At 41.1% G+C, this 25,136-nt stretch overlaps 1 protein-coding gene and 1 long non-coding RNA gene across 3 annotated transcripts; one reads left to right on the top strand and one right to left on the bottom strand.

The window, feature by feature from the left end:
• Positions 1-1,947: 1,947 nt before the first annotated feature.
• On the bottom strand, positions 1,948-24,750 carry sema4ab (sema domain, immunoglobulin domain (Ig), transmembrane domain (TM) and short cytoplasmic domain, (semaphorin) 4Ab). 2 transcript variants are annotated; one of them, XM_067611679.1, is made up of 15 exons: positions 24,519-24,750; positions 22,592-22,838; positions 21,241-21,401; positions 19,750-19,809; positions 19,483-19,581; positions 19,212-19,305; positions 14,181-14,303; positions 13,501-13,628; positions 11,977-12,158; positions 11,042-11,186; positions 9,277-9,466; positions 7,980-8,095; positions 6,013-6,176; positions 5,250-5,338; positions 1,948-3,759 (listed from the first exon to the last, which is right to left on the bottom strand). In XM_067611679.1, the coding sequence occupies exons 2-15, from the start codon at positions 22,686-22,688 to the stop codon at positions 2,936-2,938; spliced, it is 2,472 nt and encodes an 823-aa protein (XP_067467780.1). In that variant the 5' UTR covers positions 22,689-22,838; positions 24,519-24,750; the 3' UTR covers positions 1,948-2,935. The 2 variants fall into 2 exon arrangements, with proteins under 2 accessions (XP_067467780.1, XP_067467781.1); XM_067611680.1 differs by having other exon boundaries at positions 1,948-3,744; positions 24,519-24,749.
• Positions 10,535-13,494, top strand: LOC137198068 (uncharacterized). Its single transcript, XR_010931574.1, has 3 exons — positions 10,535-10,628; positions 10,782-10,846; positions 13,190-13,494. It is a non-coding gene; the product is annotated as an uncharacterized lncRNA (long non-coding RNA).
• Positions 24,751-25,136: the final 386 nt, after the last annotated feature.

Raw genomic sequence — 25,136 nt, 5'->3', positions numbered from 1 at the left:
TAGGCTTTGTGTTGTGGCATTCTTCACCCCAGAAGATACTTGGTTTTTGAATTGGTAATTGACTCCATTTCTCTCTGAGTAGACAGATGTGCCTGGGTAGAAAACTTCATATGAGCATCCCTTCCCCTAGTTACAGTAATAAATAAAATGATTGTAGCACTGCCTCATGCACACACCTGACACTTAATGTTCTCCAGTATGTTGCAATTGTTGAAGCAATTCCAATAAAAAATATTAGTCCTGCACCTCTGCAAATATGTGACAGTAAGAATTACAAAGCAGAACAACTTGATGAATAGGAAGCTAATAGTGAGCCATAAATCTGAATAAAATCTATGACATATTTTTAAAGGTCTGACAGTCCAACATTTTGGGAAATCCTCATTTGCTGCCTCAACCGATTAAAAGATTAATCAATCTCAGTTTTCTCTCTACGAACTGTAAAAAAGACAGATTTGTTGTTGTTGGAAGTTGTGTTTTAATGACTGACTGAGTTAGGCTGTGCATATAGAGTGTATGGATAAGTGGGAAACATCCAACACTGAACAACATATGTATTGCTACAGTGGGATAAATGTATCCAAAATGTTCAATTGCACAAACAGATTCACATAAAGTTCATACTTTATAGGCTGCCTGTTGGTTTGGGTGAGCAGGGGTCATATGAATCATCAATGCACACCCTCTACACACCAAACATTACCTCACTGGCAAACCAGAATTTCCCAAAAATGTTGGACTGTTCCCTTAATTTAAGCAACAACAACAAGCTTTTATAAGTTGCAGTTCTTGAAAATCCCCCTCCACTCAAAAATATGTTTTTCTTCAACTGTAGAAACAAGAAGAAAAAGATATTTCTGAGTGAAGGGGAACTTTTGAGAAAACCACTTGTTTTCTATTCTGTCAGATGATTCCAACTTTTCAGTCAAAAGCTGTTTGTTTCAGCATGAATTATCTGAAATGTGAAGCCATTACTCCAAATACAAATGTATAGAACGGTTTGCCTGAGAATAGAATGAAATAACACTTGGAATTTATTTGTTTGTTGATATGATCGATCACTTTTATTAGTTCTAGATTTTCAAAACAACAAAATGGAGCTGTTCTTCTGAATGACCACTGGGGTGCGTGGTCATCATATTGTACCATTCACCGCAATGGCATAGTGGTCAAATACAGTCTCCAAAACACATGAAAATGTTGTCAGTGACCCTGATACGATACAAACAAGTGATGATTGTGCTGAAGGTAAGAAAAAGGCAAGCAGCAAGAGTCAGCATGATGACAAACACTAACCAGGGCTTCTATTTGTGAAGCATCTTAAAAATATGTCCGAATCAGCAAGAATTCTGACAGTAATGTACATTTGGTCCTGATTTTCCACAGAGAAGTCAAACCAAGGAAAGTCCAGTGTTAACCTTCCAGAATCTGTCCAGACTTCCCGCCAGGTGTTGGATGACACAACCTCATGTTCAGATGGAATGTAACATTTCATTTTTAACACATCTGACCCAATTTCATTCAGGATTTACTTGCACTGCAAGTGTCCCAACTTTTGCAATTTACACACATGTGCAACAGGAAGTACACATGAGTTGTTCAAAGTTAGAGAGTTATAAACCAAGATGTGATGGATCATAATGCACCCAAAAGCTCTAATACCAAACACATCCAAAAAGTGTTCCCAACACGAAAAAGTGATAGTCTGACTCTAATTGGTGTCCTGAGATAGATTGAATACTTCACACACTGTCACTACATCCACATGTACACAAGAGAGCAGCTTACTCACTATGGTGAAATCAGACACTATACTTAAATACTGTAAAATCCATGTATACATACAGTGATCAGATTACTATTCTACCTCCAACCTTATCTGGGAACCATGTTTTACTAATTTTAACTGGAGCTATGATACAAGACAGTGTCTCCTGATTTTATGTGTGTGTGTGTGTGTGTGTGTGGTGGGCTGACAGTGCAGTGAGAGGACAGGCAGTGTGATTACTAATACTAACAGGTAACTGATTACTAATGGAAACTGGCTTATTAAGTGTTCTAAAGGTCTACTTAGTGGCAGTTTCAGTTTTAAATCACACTGCATGTGGTCACGTGTAAAAATGCAGATAAGAACATTTACATTATAGATGCATGTTTTTTGATGTTAGGTCCAAATGGTCCAGTGTATATGATGCACAGAAAATACTGTAGCCAAGGCACATTCACATCCCATGTGTAATACCATCTCATAAACAAATATCAAAGTGCAGATGAATTTGTGTATGATCGTCCACCTGACTACCTCCTTACAGCATCATCACACCTACTGGACTGAGGAGAACCTCCCCACTAATATAATACAGGTATCAGTTGTGTTTCCTGCAACAGATAGCAAAGCAAATGAGCAGAACATACAGCCCTGTCTGCTTGTATGTACAATGTTGGAGTGATTCTGAGATGTTTGATGAACACAGAGGAAAATCTAACACTTCTGTTAATGTGTGTTTTAGGTGAAAAATGTCATTATTCCATAAAAAGCTGCATAACTGTGGCAGTCACTGGCTTTGCATCAAACACTGACTATTCTATCAAAATATTTTAAGAACCTGCTGTACTGTATCGGTTTGTACCTTTTCTGTCTCAAATGTCACCATCTAGTAAGTGAAAACACATAGAACATTCACAACATCACAGCCAATGTGCTTCAGCCCCTGGCAACAGTAAAGAGTACCATGTCAACAGTCATGTGTCTTCATTTAGTACCACAGGAAGACTGTCCTTCATCCTGTTGGATCCAAATCTTACTAATCAGGATCTCAGGAGTCCACAGGGTTTGTACCTCATCACTGGCTGTGCAAACAGAAGCTCCGTCACCATGGTGACCTTAGTACCTGGCAGGGCCTCCCCTCACCTCAGTCATAATGTCTGGACCTGTTCAGATGGGGGTGTTGGGCAAATGCCCATTAGAACCTGTGAGTGCCCCATTACAAACTAACCCACTGGCCTGTCCGCTGTGCAGGGCTTGTCCGTTGCGCTTGCTCAAAAACTGGTTCCCCCTGAGGGCCTCCTGCTCCACAGGGGTCCTTCTGTCAGAGTCTCTGCTTGGAGTCCCTGTCTGTGGGGCCGTTCGGCTGCGGCAGTGCTGTCTGACGACGTACAGGAGCATGGTGATGAGCAGACTGAGGCAGAGCACCAACAGAACTGACACAACCACCAGCTCCTTCAAGTAGCTGGGGCCTCGTGCCGACAGCAGGGGCTCCCCGTCCCGAAGCTCTGCCTCTTTCTGCCCAGATCCCTCCGTCCACAAGGTGAAGTTTCTGCCCAGCCGTCTGGTGGTGACCTGAATGTCACTGCTGGCCAGAGTTGGCTCAGTCTCTCTCTGTCTTGTTTCTGTTCTTTTAGGCCCCACAGACACGTGCAGTCCAGGCCTGACAGCCCGTGTGGTGGGTATGGGGGGCGACTGAGGTCGGCTGTAGCTGGTTGGAGTTTGAGGCACGGGGCTGCTCTTCTGTTTGACATGATAGATGGCCATAGTCTGCTGGTAGCCATTCTCAGTGGACAGACAGAGATAGTGGCCCAGTGTGGCGGGGGTGGCCACAAAGGTCAGACTACCGTCCTCCAGGTGCAGGTACAGGTCTGAGGACAGCCGACTGTTGGGACGCTCCCACAGCTGCTGGGACAGCCGAGACGCTGCGGGACACTGCAGACGCACCACTTCATTCAGAGACACCGACACCAGCTCACCTGCAGGACATGAGGCTGATATACAGATTACAGCTCAAGACCCCCCGTACACCACTACACAATATCACCACATACACGGACTCTGCTGATGGCGAGGACTTGTATTAATGTGCACATTATCAAAGCCAAGGCTGCAAGCAACTCTTTTTTTTTCCTACTGGCTCAGGCTTGTTACATACTCCATACAAAGTGAGCCTACATTATCCACTCACATTAACAAATGCACACACCAGCTTCATTGTGTAATCGTGTTAATGTCAGTGTTTCTTGCATGGAGTATACAACGGAGGGTTGAATTACATAGGTTAAAAAAAAAAAAAAAAGTTTGCATTTACCTTCATTAATCACTGACCCGTCGAGCACACTCAGTGACCCAGATTGAACATGCCCACAGTGTTGCATGACCGACAGGTGCATGCTGGGTCTGCTAACAACTTCTACGCTCAGTGAAGTGTTTGAGGTCTTTCTGCTGTTTTTGACTGTCACAGTTGTGACTGCCAAGTGTTCATTCTGCTTGTCTGAAAACTCTGAGGAGCTCAGTGTGACAAGAGAGGTTGAGTGGACTGCTTACAATGGACACATGCTCTATTCTGTTGTTAATTCCATAAGAAGTGGCAGGCTATTCATTTATGTAGCTTGTTAATGATTGCTGCACCTGCCACGGCGTCCATAGTCCTTTTTGTTTAACTGTCTTTGCCCCCCATTTAAATCTGTAATGCAGTAATGTTCACAAGTACAGTACATTTTAACTGACCTACTTTTTACTTTTATCTAACTGTTGTGGATATTTTGAGCGATGGTCAGCACCTCAGTGGAGAAAAGTGGACACGAGCCTTTGATGTCTTAAAGCTGGAAATGTTTATTGAAGTACTTGATCAAGGAGAACTGAAATAGCGAACATCGAAGTCATCTGCAACTCGGATGCTGTCTCTTTCTGTTCTGTCCTCTGAAGGTCTGAGTCCTAGTCTTTATCAGTCTACAATATGAAAAATTAGTCTAATTGGTTCACTAGTTTCTAAACAAGGAACTGCATTTTACCCGTGTCAGATCAGGTCACGTTGCATGGAACTTCAGCAGTTTTGGTTTGAATGTCTGACTGTGTCAATAGAATCTACACATCCACCTATCTGTGTTGTCTAGGAAAGCCTCCTCCGACCTTGGTGACCATGGCAATGCTAATTTACCTTCTATCAGAGAGGTTCCTGCTTCCCCCAAAACATCACAGACAGCTGGAGTCTCAAGGAGAGGAGAATATGTCTCCTTCCTGCTTAAGAACTACAGTGTTACCTCAAGGCCAAGACTTGACCCAGTGTAACCCAATTTGTAACCCCTAAAGATGAAAAATTCCATAACACTAACTAGAGGTTTACTTTCACTTGGATGAAATCTCTTTCATGTAAGTAACAGTACTTTTACTTGAGTAAATGATTCCAGTACTCTGTCCATCCCCAGGAGTATGTAACAAGCTTTAGCAAAGCCAAGCAGTTGAGATAAGTGACACTTACCTGCAGGCAGGTTGTTTGGCCCAAATCTGGCTCTGTGTGTTAATGTAAAGCATGCTTCTTCAACATTCCCTCTGTCAATGTCCTGGCCACTGAGGAGGGAAAACCACAGTCAACAGAGAAGGTTCTGAGATTGTCAGATGACTCATAACTCAGCCAGGAAAGACAGGAAATGAGTCAGTGAGGTCTGGCTGATCTCACGGCTCAGTATGACACTCTGCTCTACACATGGCCATTAATCACATTATCAAGAGTACAGGCTAATAACAGGTTGTATAATGATATTGTCATGTGACGTGTGCTGTCAGCTACTAATAGCACAACACACACTGGATGCCTTGACTGCCAATCACAGCTGATTGTTTGGTGAGCGTCGCTCACTCGACCATGTGGCTGATCTGCTCCGTTCCTCTTCTTGTGTCAGCAACCATCCACTGAGCTCTGTGTTGGTTTCAGTTGATTTAGGATAACAAACAGACTCAGACGGAAACTGAACCTGAATACTTGTGGGATGAGGGTCATCATTCAGTGTTCACCACAGTCTCAGCAGCTCACCACTCTCCTTCCTCTTCTCTCATCCCTTGACATCTGCCCTCTGACAGGCTCATATTAGATAAGACCCGCCTTCTTGAAGCGTGACAACTGTCAAAGTCTCAATGTGATAAACATACCTCAGCAGTCTATTGGTATCACGCTCATTCAGTCAATATGTTCTTCCTAAAATGACATTTACAACCTAATGATGGTAAAATCTTGTGGTACTCACAGGCTGGTCTGGGCGCTGGAGGTCTCCACACAGGCCCTGCTGGCAGGGTCCCAGCCACAGAAGGGGTCTCGGGACAGAACACACTGAGCACAGGTCCAGTAGAAAGAGCAGTTGGCTGTTGGAACCCTCACCACACCCTCTGATGTGCCAACATATATCATACCCTGCAGTGGGACACAGTGAGATCAAAACCATTACAACAGCACTGTAAGAGGGTTTTACATTCAGCTCTTAGTGAAGACTAATCCTCCAGTGAGCACTAGTGTCACATGCATACTCACCTTGGATGAGTCTCTTAGCTTTCCATGATTATCACATTTATCAGTGAACAACAAGTAGAATAAAGTGTTCATTCATTCATTCAGCAGTAGATGTGGGTTTAACTATAAACACACATCAACTGTGACTATACACACTTGGAATTACTACAGTGTAAGACTGAATCCTTCAGGGCTTTGTGCCCTTATATACACACCTCCTGAATTGAATATGGTTTTTATAGATGAATTCTTTGACTTCTTAACTCGGACCAGAATCTGACAATCTTTTAATTTGAGGTGATTTTAATATTCACATTTGTTGTCCATTAAACTCTGTGGCTTGTGATTTTGTACCTTAATTGACTCTTTCAATCTTATCCATTCAGTCATGGGTCCTACATCAACAGTGTGTCAGAGCAGGGAGTGCTAAATATTTTTCTGATACGATCTACAAACATGGCCATAGACCCAATGTCTTATATATAATAAATACAGTATTCAACCCTGCAGTCACAAAGTGTCTCAAAGCAAGCTCTGATACCTGTGAAGATTTCCTTGGCATAACTGACTCCATACTTACCCAGATCTCACCCCCCTCCTACAGTCCACTGAGTTCAACTCCTGCTACTCAGCTCTCCTCAGTTTTGAACCCATCTCTCTCTCCTTGCTGACACATATTATCTATCTATCTATCTAGCTATAAAACCCAGCATGTCCCTTAGACATTATTTCCAAACAGCTTTTTAAGGAAGTGCTGGAAATTACTGGGTCTAGTATTTTATCAAATTGTCTTCAGCCTCAAGAAATCACTCTATTTTAATTCTTTCAGATCTGTCTGCTGCTTTCAACACAGTCGATCACTTCGTCCTCTTGGATCAGCTTGAGCATGTTGTTGGCCTTCAGAGGCAGGCCCTTCAGTGGATTACCTCCTACCTCCAAAACACATCCGTTAGAATTGATATTGTGTCCTCTTCCTCTACACATTTCTCTTGTGGAGTACCGCAGAGTTCCATATTAGGTTCAATTTTATCCATTCTGTTTGAACTCCTTGCTGAGCTGCACTGAGGATGTAAGATGTTTTCTACAGCTAAACCAGAACAAAAACTGAGGTCCTAACCTTTGGTCCTGCAGACTTCTCCATAATGAACACTGTTGGGCTTCTAAAATAAAATGTAAACTCTCACGCAAGAAATCTAGGCATTTTTGATGCATGGACCAACTATTTATTCATTGCTATATCAGGATAGGTATCGTTATAGGGATATGAAATGACCTATATCAGGATATGAGATTTTGGTCATATCGCTCAGCCCTGACCATCACTATACAGCAATCTGTTCCTGTGGCTGCTTGGGACTTAGGATAGATGGACTTTGTCACATTGTGTCTCTGCCATCCCTAGTCTGGGAATAGCACACTCATTGCATGAGAACATGGGGGAGAAGAGAAACACCAACGATTCCAATGATATTTTCTTCATTTGTCTTCTCTGGATAAACAGTAAACTGAAACTGAAAGCCAGAAACTCACATTTCCTGCCTATAAAATACCTGAGCCAACCTACAGCCTACAATGTTTCATTTTCATCAGTACATGGATCTGGACAAGCCTCATGATACACATGGTTGTAGACAATGATATGGAGATGTTTTTTTTTTTACATGGATGAATCACTCACATTTTCAAGTCTTGATTCTGAATGTGTACCTTTGGAATGGAGAGCTTCAGGCTCTTGACAGGCTGAGGCTTCTCAAACACCTGGACCTCCTCAATAATGTGTGCACCACTCTGCAGCAGCACCACTTTGTGTAGGTAACCAGACTCTGAAACAAAGTTAGTGAGAAAACACAGAGTATGTTAACACAGTGGACAGATGTAACACTGCAAAAGACACATGGAGTTGAAAGAAACATCAATTTGTGTTCTAGGTGCCAGAGTTCTGACACAAAACATCACAAATCAGCCGCATCAGCATCATCAATATCTGAACCTCCATTAACTGATCTTTTATGTTGATGTTGAACCACATCCAGCAGTTATGGAGCAACATTATCATTCATTTGGAGTGGTGTTTCTGTCCACCTGGTGAATGTAAGTCCAACATTCACTCTCTTTTAGCTCTGTTTTTGCTCTCTACCAACTCCTGAGGGAAATATCTGGCTCTTTAGCTGCTAAATGCTCCACTATGTTCACCATCTAGTCTACAGCCAACTATCTGCCGTTTGATGCTGAGCAGGTAGTAAACAGTGGCTTTTTAGAGCTTTTTCTCTGAAAACAGCTGCCTGCTGCGGCTGAAAATGAGAGTGCTGAAAGTGAACCAAAACAGTAAAGTTACAGCCAGACATCATAGCCACATGTTATTCATAGTACCATGGATCTGTCAGTGTCCCAGTTTGTTCTCAGGAGAAACACTCCAGCCCAGAAAAAAACAGAGTGATGCAGCTGTGAGTGTTCTAATAGCCGCTTCCAAAATACCCCAATTTGTTAATCAAACCTTCAATATCTCACAAATATAGTGTAGGTAGCGGGCATCTCATTGTTAGCTGACCATCGCTGTCTCCAGTTAAAATGACAGACATCACCAGCGGCAGATTAGATTAGCTGTAGCTAATTATCATTAATTGTGTAACTGCTAAAATGAAAAGTCTGTCTGATCTCTGGTTAATGTGTTCTCTGCAGCTGCTGTCTGTACATATGTTATGCTGCTGAACTCATTAACAGGTTGTGAAAATTAATTATGCTGCCACTAAAAACTGTTATGCTTCTGATACTCAGCCAAAGAAAGGTGATTGGACATCTTCAGTTGTAGTTATTTCAGCTTTTAGCTACTTGCAAATGTTGACAGGCAAACCTAATAAGATTTGATGAGGTTTTATTTCAATAAAATGCTATCCAACCCCGTCCCTAGTGTGTTGTAAAGCTAGGGCACTTCAATAAGGTAGCAGAGTTGTGCCAAACTTGCACTGAGGAAAACAAAGAACATACTGTGTCACACATGGCGTACCTGTAAGAAGAAAGAGGACAGTGTAGTCTTTATTGTTGGCAGCCTGGACTCTCTGGACAGTCAGATGGCTGTAGTTGTGCTCTGCAGACACCATGGTCAGACTTCTTCCCACCGGCCGAACACTGTCGTCTGCCAGGAAGTTTTCTTTGACGAAGCGCAGGGCATTGTCTGACGCATTGTGCAGGCCACACTACCACACAGAGAGCCAGTTTAACAGCAATACAAACTGAACACACTACGCTCACAGTTCGGTTGCATTAAAAGGATACCTAAATGTTAAGGAAATGAAACCACTATGATCAAAGTATAATTCCAATTCAACACAACTGGGATCTTATTTTCGATGTTTTGTCCATATTTGTAGTTTATTGTCAGAATTTGAGCAATTTCCTCCCAGCACAGTCTACTTATATACCCTGGATATCAGCACATATAGCACACCTACACAACCAGTCATAAGTTTGGACACACTTTCTCATGTCCAAATTTTTGACTGGCTCTGTAAATCAAGCAGCAATTTTCTTGCACTGATTAACATCCTGTTAGTCTACTGTCCAGTCTTATCAGCTGTTACCATCACAAAACATGACTTGACAGCAGTTTGTAGAGTAGTAAGCAGACAGAGATGAGTGAGGAGCCCTCTGTCAGATGTTTAAATGGTACCTCAGCAAAGAGCCATCATCTCCTCAAACATCATCATCATCAATCAGCACAAGCCTAGTGTGTACACAACTACAGTAAATGCAGAAGGTCAAAGCTGATGTCTACAACAAACCTTTTGTTACATGTGCTCCTACTACTTCACCTGCCCCACCCTCTACTTCCCATCCTGTATCTCCTTAACCCGTTGCCACTTCCCCAGTGGCGCTCTACCTTTCTCTGCCTGTCTGTGTGTGTGTGAGATTGTTTGAGTGGAGACAGATGTGCGGCAGTCAAAGCAGAGCTAGACCAGCTGTAGCCCATTCAATAATCAAGACATCTACTAACCAGATCTGAGCCTCATCTTGGTAGCTCGGTATTCTGTGCTTCAAGCCTTTTTCTCTTGCCTTACCTAAGTGATTTTTGTTGTTGCTTGTTTCCTGGTCTCATGCTGTCTCCTGTTCCTCTGGGTCTGGTCCCTGTCTCCTGCCCCCCTCGTCTTGTCGGCCCTGCTTCCCTGCCCTGGACCCTTGCTCAACTCGGCTTTGCCACATGGATCCTACTCCAGACCTGCCCGCCTCTGCCATAGGCTCCCTTTGCCTCAGCCTCAGCCCCAGGTTCTCAAGTACCAGACGAAGCTTCCCCTGGCTTGCATCCCATTTGCCCCTCCGTAAAATCAATAACCTTGTCTACCAGATTCCTGTCTCCTCACCGTAATTATTCACCCTCTTTTTCTCCTCCAAATAAGTTTGACTAACCTGGAGGTTTGTTTCCTGTCTGTCTGGCTGCTTGTGTTTCTTGACCTGTCAGACTAAGTGTACCCAGATCTCAGCTAATAACTCGGTGTACTCTGTTTTCACTCATAGGAATAGACAACAAAACAAATTTAAGACCAGAGTTGTAGTAAAGTGGAACTACAGCATCCTTCAAGGTAGGGGCCACTATTACTCAGCCAGTTTAAATGGCTATGTCATGAAAACTTTCTATAATAAGTTGGAATGTGAACTCAGCTTGTTAGAGTTAAAGTCAGGACCATATATCTGCCTACATGTCTTATTTTCTTCCAAATGAGCAGTCTTGTCTCTGTTTCTTTCCATTTTCATATCAATTACAAGTGATCATTTACCTCTCCTGGGTTTGCAACCTTCTCTTGAACCCGTGTGCTCCACTGTAACGTGTCCCGGTTCAGGACTTTGTAGTTACCAGAGAAAACTGATTTGATGTCAGTCAGGCGGAAAGAACACACTGCTGACTGTCCCGAGTTGACAGACCTGGTTAATGGAAATCAAACATTAAGAACACTATGAATGAGAGCTACAGACTAAACTTATTTTGAACTCTGGTTACAGTGACAAATTATTTTCTAACTGCTGTGCTCATGTAAAACTGGCATTGTCATTTTGGCATTGCCATTTTCAAAGGGGTCCCTTGACCTCTCACCTGGGATCCTTAAACAGTCTTGGAATTGTATAAATTGGGTATAACTGGAAAGCTGAGACTCTTGTGGATTCAATGAGCCCAACTGTATTCATGTGTGATGATGTTAGTCCCTACAGTAGCCATTTCATTGTAGTGAGTCCATTTTTTGAAACTTGACCTCGCTGTATAAAATGACCTATTGTGACCTCTAATCACAGCTGCATGAAACTTTACAACCACAAACTAGAGATCGAGAGCGTTCAGAGGATGTATGGCTTTCCTAGGTATATTGACAATAGGCTAAGGAACAGAACAGAAGTGCTCGCCATCCAATGGCTGAAAAATGCAGTTCTTACAGAAATCTCCAAATGTCAAAAGTTGATACCAAATCACATCATGATTTTTCTATGGTGTTCCTCAAGGTCTTGGTGTCTCAATGTATTTTGGAGGGATTTTTGACCATTTTTATCAAATCTGAAGTGGTCGAAAATGGTTATTGGTCTCTGGTAGGGAGGGTGAGACTGGCTCTAATACTTTGGTTAGGAAGGTACAATTTTTAACCTTAAGAGAAAAGAAAGGCCACCAGAACTTCACAGAATGTAGATCAGGTACTGCATAGATCATGTAATGGCTCTTACTGACCACTGAGAGGTGAAGATGCCATAAAAGAGTGTGTCATCCCCAGGAGCTCCCTCTGCTGGTGGGAGGCTGTCTATGTCCTGGATCACATTGTACGGCAGCTCATTGTCAGCCTGGCATAACAGCTGAGCTTTGGCAAACGTGGTCCAGCGTCGCTGCAGGGTCCGCTGGCCTCCAACATCACTCTGACACATGACAGGAGAAGAAAACATCAAGCACAACACAGTACTGCAACCTGCTGGTGTCAGAACTTACACAGGATTTCCTGTTATCCAGTGAAGAAGATACAGCAGTAGTAGTAGATACATCAGTACACCATTATACCTCAGAGAGCAGACAGTGGACATGTTTATTTGTGCTTTAGAACGTAACCACAGTGAAACAATCAATGGCTTGAACTAATGATTACTAATAGACTAGGAAAATCTTTGGTCATAGGATAGGAGCAGTCCTATGTGAGAACGACTAAAACTTATATATGTATATGAACACCATCATGTCCCCCTGGCTGGAGAGGCTAATGAGTCCCAACTTTATTCACAGCAGGTAGAATATTTTTATAAGGCCTTAAATCTTATCTTTTATAACATTTGAGAGATGGTTATGGCTATGTTCACACAGTGGGGTATTTCCCAAGACTGTGTGACATTACAGAAATAATAATTTCCCCCTCATGTAGGGACCATGAGGTTAAGTTAAAAGGGAACTGCACAGTGGAAGAGAAGATGTCATACAGTGGTGACCACAGTGCACATGTGCCTGTGCAATATGAGCAAGATGCTGCAGAAACTCCTAAAAACAGGGCGTGTGTCAGTCCTAACTTTAGTACTCCTAAGTGGGCCAAGAGTGTTTCATACAGCATTTTAGCTCCTGGTAAGATGAGATCTTTTGTGAACACAACCCCTGAAGTCTTATAGTTCCCATTAAAGCATTTTTACTCATGTGGTGCATCTCAGCCACCGCCATATTGGTCCAGTCTTCGGTCCGCTCTCTGCGGTAGAGAATATCAGACCTTTGTGCTGCATTTGGATGTTCTACAGAAAGAAATGCCAAAACTCACAACGGATAATTTCATTCTGCTGTCATCAAACTGTTGAATTTAATATACTGTTATCTCTAAAATCCATGTTAAATGGCTATTAATCTTTTGCAAGAGTACTTTCTATTGCAAATTTGTAGATTCTATTTATTGATTTATTATTCCATTTATTGACAGCAAATCTGGATTCTATGATATGAAACCCAGCAAGCAAAGGAAGCACATGGATGAACAGCAGAAAAGTGGACTATACATCAGGAGTGGTCTAAGAGGTTACTCAAGACACTTTAATACTTAATGAAACTAAAACTAATTCTCACTATACTGTATCCCTTCAAGACATGGTAAGTTAGGTTTTTAAAAAGAGTGATGGCACTGATAACTGTTGCAAATCAGCTAACATTGTAACAATGAACAGCTTACAACTTTTTTAAAAAGGTGGCCATACCAGGTGCATTCCAGGAACAATAAATGTTTTGTTGTCTTACCATGCAGATCTGAGAAACACGAGAGACAATAAATTTGTCGATGAAGTCATACTCTCTGCCCACTTCACTGAAGAAGAAGTAGATTTTCTCCTCATCAGGTATGAAACTGGAGCTGATGAAGGTTGGATCTACAGAACGACGCAGATGTAAGTTTGTCTGATATAATACAACAACATCATTACAGCTGGAAATAGAAGCAACGTACTCACATTAAAATAAAAGGATATGTTATAAGCTTATCAATATGTTGTGTCTACGATGCTTGTTGGTGTGAGATGGTCTTTTCAATGATGTAAGGGACAAAGCTGCCATTGAGTCATCATATGATTAAAGATAAAACAACAAAACCCCCACAGGAATCTCCGGTGCTTTCTTTACAGCTAGTGACGAACAGAAAACATATCAGTAACAGTAAATGGAGTACATTTCCCCTTTACTGTGGAGCAAGTTCTGAATGCAAGACGAGAGAAATGTTTTCTGTTTGTCACTAGATATAAAGAAAGCACTGGGGATTCCTGTGGGGGTTTTGTCATTTTATCTTTATCATTTACCAACACAGCTGGGGAACATTGTAAGAGTACTGTCCATTTAGAACTGAAATATCAGGTTTGTGAACTTTAAACATGTCTATCCACAACTGCTATGACTTCCAAATGTTTAGTTTTGGTAAACACACTCACCCTCCAGCCACCCTAATGTATCATCCAACTTCAGGTCAACACGCCTGCCCTCACTGAGGTGCCGGGAGATCACTGGCCGGTTCCCCCTGTAGTCTGCCACTGTCCCAGTATACAGCTCTCCATCTGGGAAACATAACAGTACTTTTTTAAAATGAATAGGTCATGTACCTTTTAAAATATTAAAGATGCTTCATTCTAAAATAGGAAGATAGTCCATGACAGGGTTGACAGTTGTATGACACCATTCTCCAAAGGTTCATATCTATCTGCAAAACTGGAATTGGTTAGATAAGATTAGACCTCACGCAGAGGACGCACAACTTTACATGACATCTTCCCCTGATAACATGAGGTCTTTGCACTGTTCAACTGTTTGAGGGAAATCAATCCCCCATCAGTCATTGGTGCATTTTATGATGTCATTCCACCTCTCTTTATTGAATTCTTGATGAGTTTTGAAATGAGTCCTATTGTATTAGTAATTATGCATAAAGGTTAGGTTAAATTACAGTTTTTAGAAGGAGATGAACTGGACAGGACATTATCATTAGGGCCCAAGCACGGAAGTGTGAGGAACCTATTATTATTATTGTTATTCCAGTATGTCATTGCATTTTTGAGGGGCTTAGGATCACAAAAATTGGCACACAAGTAAGAAGTGGCGAAAATTGCAAATGTCTGTAGTGATTGGGCTTAGGTGTTGCCAGTGGGCACCATAGCGCCCAAAAACGCATTTTGGAACAAAGTTTCTTTGATGTGCATGAAATTCAGTGGGTTCATTGCTCTCATCATCATTATCGACATAATACTTTTTTTTGCCCTTTTTTCTTTTCACCCAACAGGAAGTCAGCCACTTTGGATTTTGTTCAAACACATGTTTGAGGTCTTTAAGATGTGTGAAAAGTCATGTAAGCCTCATTCTAACTTCAGATTAACTTTGGATTATACATTCAGCAAGCACTTTATTAGGAACACCTGTGCAATCTAATGCAATCCGATACAACAGCTCTGCCAGAAATTCTACTTTTACAAAGCTTATACATTTTCAGTTTTTGTTGACATTGTCAGAAAGGTGATAATTCTTATTTATGGTCATTACTGAGGTCGTAGTGGGTGGTGGTGGTGTACTGGAGTGCATTATATTGAAAAGTCTTCCTAATGTTTTGTCCACCTCATCAACATACATGAGAGGGGCAGAGCTGTTGTGCTGGATTGCATTAGATTGCACAGCTGATACTAATAAAGTGCTCAGTGAGCGTTTATTGGCACATGTGCAAATGTGACTGTGGATTTTGTCCCCCTTGATTTATACTGAGAGCACATCGAGAAGTCAGTATGAACAGCAGGAATAATTACAGAAACTGAACAGAAGCAAAAACAGTTTCAATGTTCACATGGACATGTGAGTATTGTTATAAAACAGACTTGAATTAGAAATACCGCCTTGCAGTTGTATGCCTCCACCAACCAGTCAAGTTTACATTCATGTCTGTCCAGACTCATAATATTTGTAGTGAAGACTTTGAAGGAATTTAATAAGATCACCACAGTTTCAAGGTGGGCATCCGATTTGATTAGTATCACCAGTTCAGTATGAAATATGGTCACAATCTCTCTGAATAATCAGAAAAGTATTTTTGCAGAACATAATGATGTCACAGTAAAGGTGACCTTTGAGCTTTTGGATATAAAATGTCATCACTTCATCATTTTATCCTATTAGACATTTGTGTGAAACTGTCATAATTAGCATATGAATATAGCGTAAAAATGTGTTTTGTGTGGTCACAATGACCTTGACCTTTGATCACAAATAATAAAAAATAATTAAATCATAGAAGGCAATAATAGAAAAGCTAGGGAAGTCTGGTAAGTTCAGAAAACCACATCAGTCCACGGTAATGCACCCCTGAAAACCATGCCAAATCACGATATTACGAGAGCCAAGATCTAGGACGATCTCTAGTTTCATATCACAATATCAATTTAATATTGACATATTGCCATATTTTTTTTTTTTTTTTTTTTAGGGAACATGGTAGCATATTCCATTGACTGGTAGGTCTGTGCAGAACCTTTCTCTGCATAGCACAGGTCCTAGGAGTAGGTTCTACTATATGACCTTGTGGTACTTGTCTAGTAGTATGACCGTGTCTGACACTGATATATGAAATCTTTGGTTGTAAGCTTTAAGGTTTGGTCACAGTACAATGTAATGAAAGAAAACTAGGAGACTGCTTAAAAATCTGTCCTAAACATTAAGCCAGGAGAGAGCTTCATGCCCTCCACACTCGCTCTGGATGAGAAGTAAGGAGCTAGACGTTAAGATTTGTTCTGCACGAGTTGAAGCTTGTGCAAACATCTTTTAGTCGCACTTGACCAAACTACCGAGCAATAGTCAAGATGAGACAAATCCAGTGATTGTTTAATGTGTCTGGTTGAGTGATCAGTCAGGAAGTAGTCACACCTCCCGATGACAGACACTGCTCTATCCATTTTGGCTACAATCTTATAAACATGACTCAAACAGATAAGCTGTTCATCCAGGTCGACACCTAAAAGCTTCACTTCATGGACCTGCTCCAAAGCACGACACTCCCCAATGCATGATTCCAACCAAAGATAATACACTTTGTTTTAGATATATTTAGCTTGTTTTCTCTACCCTATTGAACACACATTCAAGTTGACTTTGCAGAAGATCCTTTAGTTCATTTAGACTGTTAGTGGACTTATACAATGTAGAATCATGAGCGTACGTCGTCATAGATGACTTTTTTAACACCAGAAGTAGGTCATTGGTAAAAACTGAGAAGAGGACCAAGGCAGCTAGTTTGGGGAACTCCACACTCAAGCTTTCTTGTAGCTGAAAAATACCCATTAAAGTACACACAATGCATTCTGTTAGTCAAGTAACCTTTCATCCATTTGCACTGAAACAATATGCCCAAAGACCAGAAGTAGTTCATGGTCATTTACATCAAAAGCAGAAATAAAGCGGAGCCTGACAGCACCAACTATTTTATTTATCATCTATTTGAGTCAGCCAGTCATCCATCATCTGTGTAATGGCAGCACAAGTTGAGTAGGCATGCTGAAACTCAGAATCAAGGCCATTGACAGAGAAATCATTTGAAATTTCAGAAAAGACTAGTCTTTCCAAAAGTTTACTAAGAGCAGGGTGTATACTAAAAGGTCTGCTGTTCATCCCACTCAAGGTAGTCCTGCTGTTCTTAGATATTGGAATGATTTTGGCAACTTTCAATGCTTGAGGGAAAACACTTTCCTTCAGGCTGAGGTTAAAAATGTGACACAGCAGTTCAGCAATCAGTTACAATTAATTTACTGTCAGTGTTATCCAGTCCAGACTGTTTGTTTTTTACTGAGATTAGATGTTTTTTTTTACTTCCTCTAGTTGCACTGGTTCAAACTGAAAGCTGCAATCTTTGTTTTTCATGATAAATTCTTCAGTTAGTTCTACAGATAGTTCATCATTTGAGTTATTCATATTATGTCTTAGACTGTCAACCGTTCCAACAAAGAAGCCATTAAAATAATTAGCGATTTCAAGGGGTTTTGTAATGAATGCAGCATCTGACTATGACAGAAGGGTTATTTGCTTTGACCTACTTAATGTTGTTAAACATATTCCATAATTCCTTCCCATCATGCTTTAGTTCATGAATCCTGTTTTGATAATGAGATCTTTTTTTGGTCTGTTCATTTTTGTGACCTTGTTTCTGAGTTCACAGTATTTCTTCCATTGAATAGAGTCTCCCAATTTTATTGCAGCACGTTTCATTTGATCCCAGTCAGACATTCATGTTTTCAATTCCTCATCCAGCCACGGGGCCAAAGTACTTCTCAGTGAATTTTTTTGTTGGTGCATGCTTGTCAACAACAGTCTGTAACATCTCCAAGAACATACATAGTGCAATATCTAAATGATGTTCTGTATCTAAGACGCCAGATGTAATGAAATTCCTTCCGGGTGTTGCTGAGATATCTCGTTTCGCAAGAATGGGACGGATATGAGGTCAAAGTGACCTTGACCTTTGACTACCAAACTCTAATCACTTCATTCTTGAGTCTAAATGGACGTTTGCGCCAAATTTGAAGAAATTCCCTCGAAGCATTCCTGAGATATCACTTTCATGAGAATGGGACGCACGGACAACCCGAAAACATAGTACCTCCGGGTATGGCTGTCACCAAGACGGAGGCATAAAAATTGTGAACACGTCCTTTAAGCTAATTTTCTGGACCATGTTACATCATGTATGACTCCCAAAACACCTGACAAATCTGTATGGCTGATCATGGAGTAATCTACAGTTATGATTTAGCTAGAGTAATCCCAAAGGAGCTTTCACATGACAAGAGCCCAGTGCTGCTTAATGCCAACTCAGCTGGTGACCACACATAAAAAGGACTGAGTGCTTGTAATGGCTCTTCAAAAAGGTCAGAGTCTAAACTAAGCCAGTCTGACAGCCTGATGTATGCTGAGTCAGACCTCCATAACTAAATAAAAAGATTTGTGTACTGTGTGATGCTGACCATGTGAAAAAGAGGAGCTGGGCTACAGTCAATGTTTTCATGTACAACTTAGTGTAATGTTAATGTATAGTGAGTTCTTAATATGTCAAGTTGTACTGGTCTATAAACAGTGAGCTATACAGTGCAACAGCATTTAACAAGCAGAGCTGCTTAGTTAAATGCCAGATGGCTCATTTGTTGGAAATGGTCCATGTGTTAAAGAAGCTGACGAGGAAACAAAAAGCTCATCAGCACAAACGCTGAAATAACAGAAATCACAGAAACACAACTTCTCCACTCATTCCTGTTACTTCCAGTGTTTGGAGCATAGTGGTGGTAAACAGGAGTGAGGTGCTGTATGTTTGGGTTCAGCAGTAAGTGTGCCGGTGATGCTCTCCCAGGCCAGCTGGATGATGTAATCCCTCCACATACAGTAAGCAGCAAAAAGCTTGTTTCAGCTAACGTTCTGTCCTAGTGACTGCATCATTATCTTACCTACGATGATAGCGGTGTTGCGTTGGTAGGGGTCATACGGGCAGCGACCTCGTCCTTCATCAGGCTTCAGGCTCATCGTTAGTGTCTCTGTGTTCTGGACAGAAAGGGAAAAAAAAAGTCAAGCTCATACGGAACTAAATAAAGCCGAATGGAGAAATAAAATCAGACGACATCAAATGCAACAATCCACTTTAAAATAAAATGTGGGTATTTTGTGATGTGAATTGTCAAACAAACCAATACATTTCAATCTCAATGTAAACAAACTTACAATATAGGTGCAGCGTGGACTGAAGGCAAATGTTCCACAGGCGTAGATGTGGGTGGTGTTCAAGAACTGCAGTACACGAATGAAATTTGGACAGTCGGCCTAGAAAACATCAAGTTAAATGTTTCAGTAAAACCAAGTAGAGCAAGCAGGACCAAGCATTTAGTACCAGAACAGAGATTTGCATTTGTAAATTAACATTTACTGCAACCTAACTGTGTTTCTTTTGCTCATTGAAAGGAAATGTAACTGTACTCCGAACTGTTCTACCTTTTTCTTGCCTTTCATGGAACATTGCTCAAGGTCTTTCTCTGAAGGGCTCCAGTCCAGCTGTAAGAAGAGAAGAGAGTCAAATTCATCAAAGCAACTGAGATTCACATATAGTTATACTGTAGAGGTGTGGAAAATCAGTTTAGAATAATGTGGCAGTAAATGTAGCAGATACAGCTGTAGCAGTTTTTCTTCATTATTTCTGAAACTATTTTGTGAAATTATATATAAAAGAGATGTTACCCATTGTGCAACAATATTCATCATCATCATATGTTTTTATTTTGTCTGTGGAAATGTTACAAGGGCTGCATTGCTTTCTCAGAGTTGCACTGCTCTTAATAATAATAATAACAACAAATAATTGTATTATTTTCCTGCAGGCATGAGAGTCTAACATGTTCAAATCATTTCAGTTCAACAGGAATGATTGTTTGGCACACTGCAGTAACAGCCTGAAGGTTGTACCGGCTTTTCTATTCATTCAATCCAGAATCAAACCGTGATACCAATAATCAGACAGTTTGATCTCCATCCTCTCATCTGACTCTGATTTTAAGCAGCAAGCAAACATATTTGACAAAATGTCAAAAATGAGTTTTTCTTTTAAAACTGTAGTGACTCACAAACACAGTGATGTGTGAGCATAAATAACTACACAACTAGTGGTAGAGTTACACACTGTGCTCTTTTCAGTTTTTAATATTAGTGGATGTTGTGAAAAATGTTGAAACTCTTGGCATCAGCTCTTCAACTTTACTCAAAAACATTTTCAGCTAGAACCTGTTTTTATGTCTTACTCATTAAACCACAGTCGAACACTTCAATTTCAGTGCTTACTTGTCAAGTGACATTTCAACTGTTTTCATTGTTTAGACCTCGACTGACACTTCACCTGCTTTCAGTTCTTGCTCTTTATCTGTTATTTGTATATAAACACTGAAAGTAGTTGAACTGACACTTCAATGGTGAACAGCACTTCAACTACTTCTGAAAACAATTAAACCTCAACTGATTTCAACTACTTTCAGCTCTTACACCTGACATGGCAGCTTAACTCCCTTCAATACTCACACTTCAAATCCTTTCAGGGCCTCAACAGACTGCAACTCCCACAAAACATCTCACATGCAAATTGTTTAGTGTTTGAACCTGCAATTTTAAGCATTAGCACAATTTTCAAAAAAACCCAAACTTTTCTAGTCTTATAGTTTGTAAGGACAGTGATTAGCAGATGGCACCTAGAGCCCACTTCTGCTTGAGGTTTCTTCCCGTTAAAGGGGAGTTTTTCCTCACCGCTGTCATCAAGTGCTGCTCATGGGGGAATTGTTGGGTCTCTGTAAATTAAAGAGTACGGTCTAGACCTGCTCTATGTGAGAAGTGCCCAGAGATGACTTTTGTTGTGATTTGGCGCTATATCAATAAAAATTGAATTGAACTGAATTAATTAGTAACTTGTGCCTGCAACACCATCAGTGCTCGCTCCCCCACCTTGCTCCTCAGTATGATGGCTTCTTTGAGGCTAACATCCAGCGCTAACACAGCATCCTGGGCTCCAACATACAGCATGTCTCCATCCTCACTGAGCAGCAGTGTGGTGGTGTTGCTGACATCAGGGCTACTGAAGCGGGTGAGATGTCTCCCAGGACTACCTGTTGTTGCACAGCAGTTCACACTTTGAATTAGGGACTTTCATTTAATCACCACAGATGTCACAGAAGTCGTTTTGTTCATATGTTCTGGTAAATCATTATCCAGGACTGAACTATAAACACCAAACAAACACACTGTGCAGGGAAAATCTATGCAAATGCATTCAACATGTACAATATCTTGTGATTCTACTCTTAAACTCCCAAGTGTTCAGATGGAGCTTATTGCTGTCATGAATTCAGCTGTTTCAAGAGTTGTGAAATCATCCTTCAAAGTGCTTGAAAAGCCTTTAAACTACACCAACAAAACAACACTGTCCTTTTTAATGCTCAGTGCTATTTCAGTCAAAACATAATGCACTATCTAACTCATAAAACATTTGCACAGCTGTGTTTAATGTTTTGAAACCTGCACTTCTGCACAGCAGATATTTAGACATGTCATAGCAGGAAAGGTGCAATTATTCATGACTGAATCCCATTTAGTTTTTCCAAAACCACGACCCTGGCACACTGCATCATGGTTCATCAGTATGGCTTCCTCGGACACCTGAATGGAACTGAGCCATCACTCGTGTTATCAGTTCCACTTGTACTTTTCCTGCTGTTGAAATGTCTGCTGCTCATCTTCAACTGCTACACTGCGGATTTTAAAGTAGAACTCCACATCAGTGTGTGTTTCCAGGTTTTCTATGTGTGAAAAAATAGTATAAAGCACTTTGTGTCTCCAGTGGAAGCTGTGCGAAATCTCATAAATTGCCTTAAGTGATGTCACTTGAGTCAGCATGGGTTGGGGCTGAAGACTACAAGTTTGAAAATGAAGAAAATCTGAGGATGTGGAGTTAGAAAGAAGTGAGACCTCTGTAACCTCTGCTGGAGGCTAGCAGCTCCAGGCTACATTATTCGCTACTAGCATAACACAACACATTCTCAAGTTGCATTGTGGGTAACGTTGGCACCAGGTTTTGACAAGGTAGGAAAATTAATAAAAAAGACAATATCTCTAGTTCTGCTGCATCATTTTTGATCCTCTTTTTAAAAAAACTGTCCACCATGAGTCTGCTGATGATGTTACAGGAGCGCAATGCTAAATCTGTAATAATAATAATAATAATAATAATAATAATAATAATAATAATAATAATCTGTAGTAAGTTTACCAAGTTCAAAAAGTGAAAAGTCTTACTCACCCACAGGGAAGGAGACTCTGGGAGTCAGTCTTGTCAGACATGGGCTCAGAAAGCCCAGCAGAGCCATGGTGAGTGACAGCAGGCTGTGATTCTCCATTATAGCAGGAATGAGGGAGTTTGACCTCAATTACAGTTAAGATCAGCAGGAGAGCACTGAGTCATCCAGAGTGTCAAAGATTTGTTAGGAGGGGTGGAGGTCCTAGCTGAAGCCACATCCTCTGGTTTCTACAGCAGACCATCACTGTATCTGAGACAGGCAGAGAAACACAGAGACCTAATGTAGGTGAAAGAAGGCTTGTTTATGAGCAGCAGGAGTGAGAACTCTTCATTTTCAGGGTATTAATTACTTGTAGCCCTATCTCTGGAGATATTTTGGTCAAAAGCCACGGGTATATTCTGTCCAGCAATCCTCAGGTGGGTTATAAATCCAGATATTTCTTTTACAAAGAATTCCTCAACATGGAAGATTCCCCTGAGAAGTCTTTTTCCTGATTCTACTGCTGTTTATTGCTCCAAGTACATCTTGTTGACTTCTTTCAGTGCTTTTGTATTGCTGCTGCAGTCTGTCTGATATAAGCATACTGAAGAAAGCCTTGGCCTGAAAGGTCCATGCAACTAAATAATACTTTTCTTTTTAGATGGCAGACAGTATGAGGAGGAGATAGAGGAGGACGACATGCAAAAAGGTCCCAGGATGGAATTGAACCAGAGACCTTTCAGCTATATGAGGTGTGCCTTAAAGGACAGGTTCACAATTTTTCAAGTCTGTCCCAAAAACAACAGTCAAGTGTCCATGTGAACAGTGAAAGAGGTTTTCCTCTCTGTAATCATTCCTCCTGTTCATACTGGCTGTTAAAAGATCCTTCAAATGTGCTTTAATGTAAGTGATGGAGGCCAAAACTGCACTGCACTCTAAAAGAGTTTAGAAATGATGTGTAAGCTAAAGCCATCAGCTGTTTATCAGCATGCGGTGTGTTAAAATGTTGTGGAAGTATTCAATACTAACGTATTGATTTGGTTAGTTCTTTATAGCAACAAGTTGCATTATTTTTAACTGTTAAACAGACCCATATAGAGTATGCTAATTTGTGTGTGAGTGAGGTACAGATAAGAAACTGATGTGTGAGTGGTGATACAGCTGTATGTCACTAGTGTTTCATTGGCAGACACCACTATACAACAGCATCATATTTTGACTGCTGGTATATGCCACATAACAACAACACATGCCTGCTAATTAAGTGGCGTCACCACTTCCATAATTACAGGTCCCATTTAAAACTGAAAACTTTTGCCACTATTATACTGAGACATGTTTAGTCCACTATTCACTTACACGAGGGAGGCAGAATATTAGGAACACTTGTCAATGTACTGCAGTCAATACAACACCAACAACAACTGCTAGGCTATATCAGTAACTATTGTTACAATAACTCCAATAAACCCTCGCTGTATACAGAATATACGTCTTGCTGACTGCTTGTGTCTGTGTGCAGGTAACTTCCACTGAGCAGACCACAATAATACTGCGTAGCTGACATTAGCAGAGGTAGCTGATGTATAGTGGCAGCAGGAGGAAGGCAGTTAACAGTTAACACTTACCTATCAAGTACGTCAGCGCTGATGAGACACGTGGTACCCAAAGTTCGGCTCAACAGGCTCAAACCTGCTGCTAACAACACATTCTGGTCCTTTATTAAAGCCACCGCAGCGTGCTGACTTCACAAAGCGACGTGCTGTGATGGTTCATGTTCTGTAACGTTACTGCTGAACTCACCCTGTTACTACTTGTACTCAACTCATATCTCCTATGTGCAACAGGACGCCGCAAAACTAAAACCAGCCATCATTTTTGTCAATTTTAAAGAGCAGCAACACCCATCCAACAGTTGTAGGAGATGTGAGACAGTTAAAGTGATCTTACATGTCTGTGCGGATGGTTTCCTCCACCGCGTCGGATCCTTTCTGTTCTTCTTTTAGACCTCTATCCGCAGTTTGAACCTGCCTTCCTTTGCATCGCTTTAGCGAAAACTGGACTGAAGAAACGTGACCCGGTGAGGAGAAAACGCTGACCGCGTTGAGCCTTTACTACAACAACAAAGCCTGAGAGCCTCCTCCCATCTGAAGGTCCAGCAGACTCCAGCCTCCACCTACAGGACAGCCACACACATTACAGTATAACAGAGGGGCCAAATCAGGCCTTTCCCACATCTGTTCAGTCCCTCAGGATGAATTTATTCACTGTATGACTGAATCCAAATGCGGCAGCACATTTACCCAAGTGAAAGCTGCTGTTGTAGCTCTCAGATTTGCAGGTATACGTACACAGGCAGTGGTGGAAAGTAACTTGGTACATTTACTCAAGTATACTGTACTTAAGTACAATTTTGAGGTACTTGTACTTTACTTGAGTGTTTCCATTTGATGCTACTTTATACTTCCACTCCACTACATTTCAGAGGGAAATATTGTACTTTATACTCCACTACATTTATTTGACATCTTCCACCTTCCATCAAACCAGTGGTTTCCAACCTTTTTG

This window comes from Thunnus thynnus, chromosome 15, assembly GCF_963924715.1.
Source record: "Thunnus thynnus chromosome 15, fThuThy2.1, whole genome shotgun sequence".
In the NCBI taxonomy this organism is placed as follows: Eukaryota; Metazoa; Chordata; class Actinopteri; order Scombriformes; family Scombridae; genus Thunnus; species Thunnus thynnus.
The sequence above is the reverse complement of the archived record's forward strand: the minus strand, read 5'-3'. Positions and strand labels throughout refer to the sequence as shown.

Coding starts and splice junctions, on each gene's coding strand:
- sema4ab (XM_067611679.1), bottom strand. CDS start 22,688: ATGGAGAATCACAGCCTGCTGTCACTCACCATGGCTCTGCTGGGCTTT. Junction 12,159..13,500: donor GTGTTTCTCAGATCTGCATG/GTAAGACAACAA, acceptor GTCATGTGTCAG/AGTGATGTTGGAGGCCAGCG. Junction 11,187..11,976: donor GGCATCTTCACCTCTCAGTG/GTCAGTAAGAGC, acceptor TCCATTAACCAG/GTCTGTCAACTCGGGACAGT.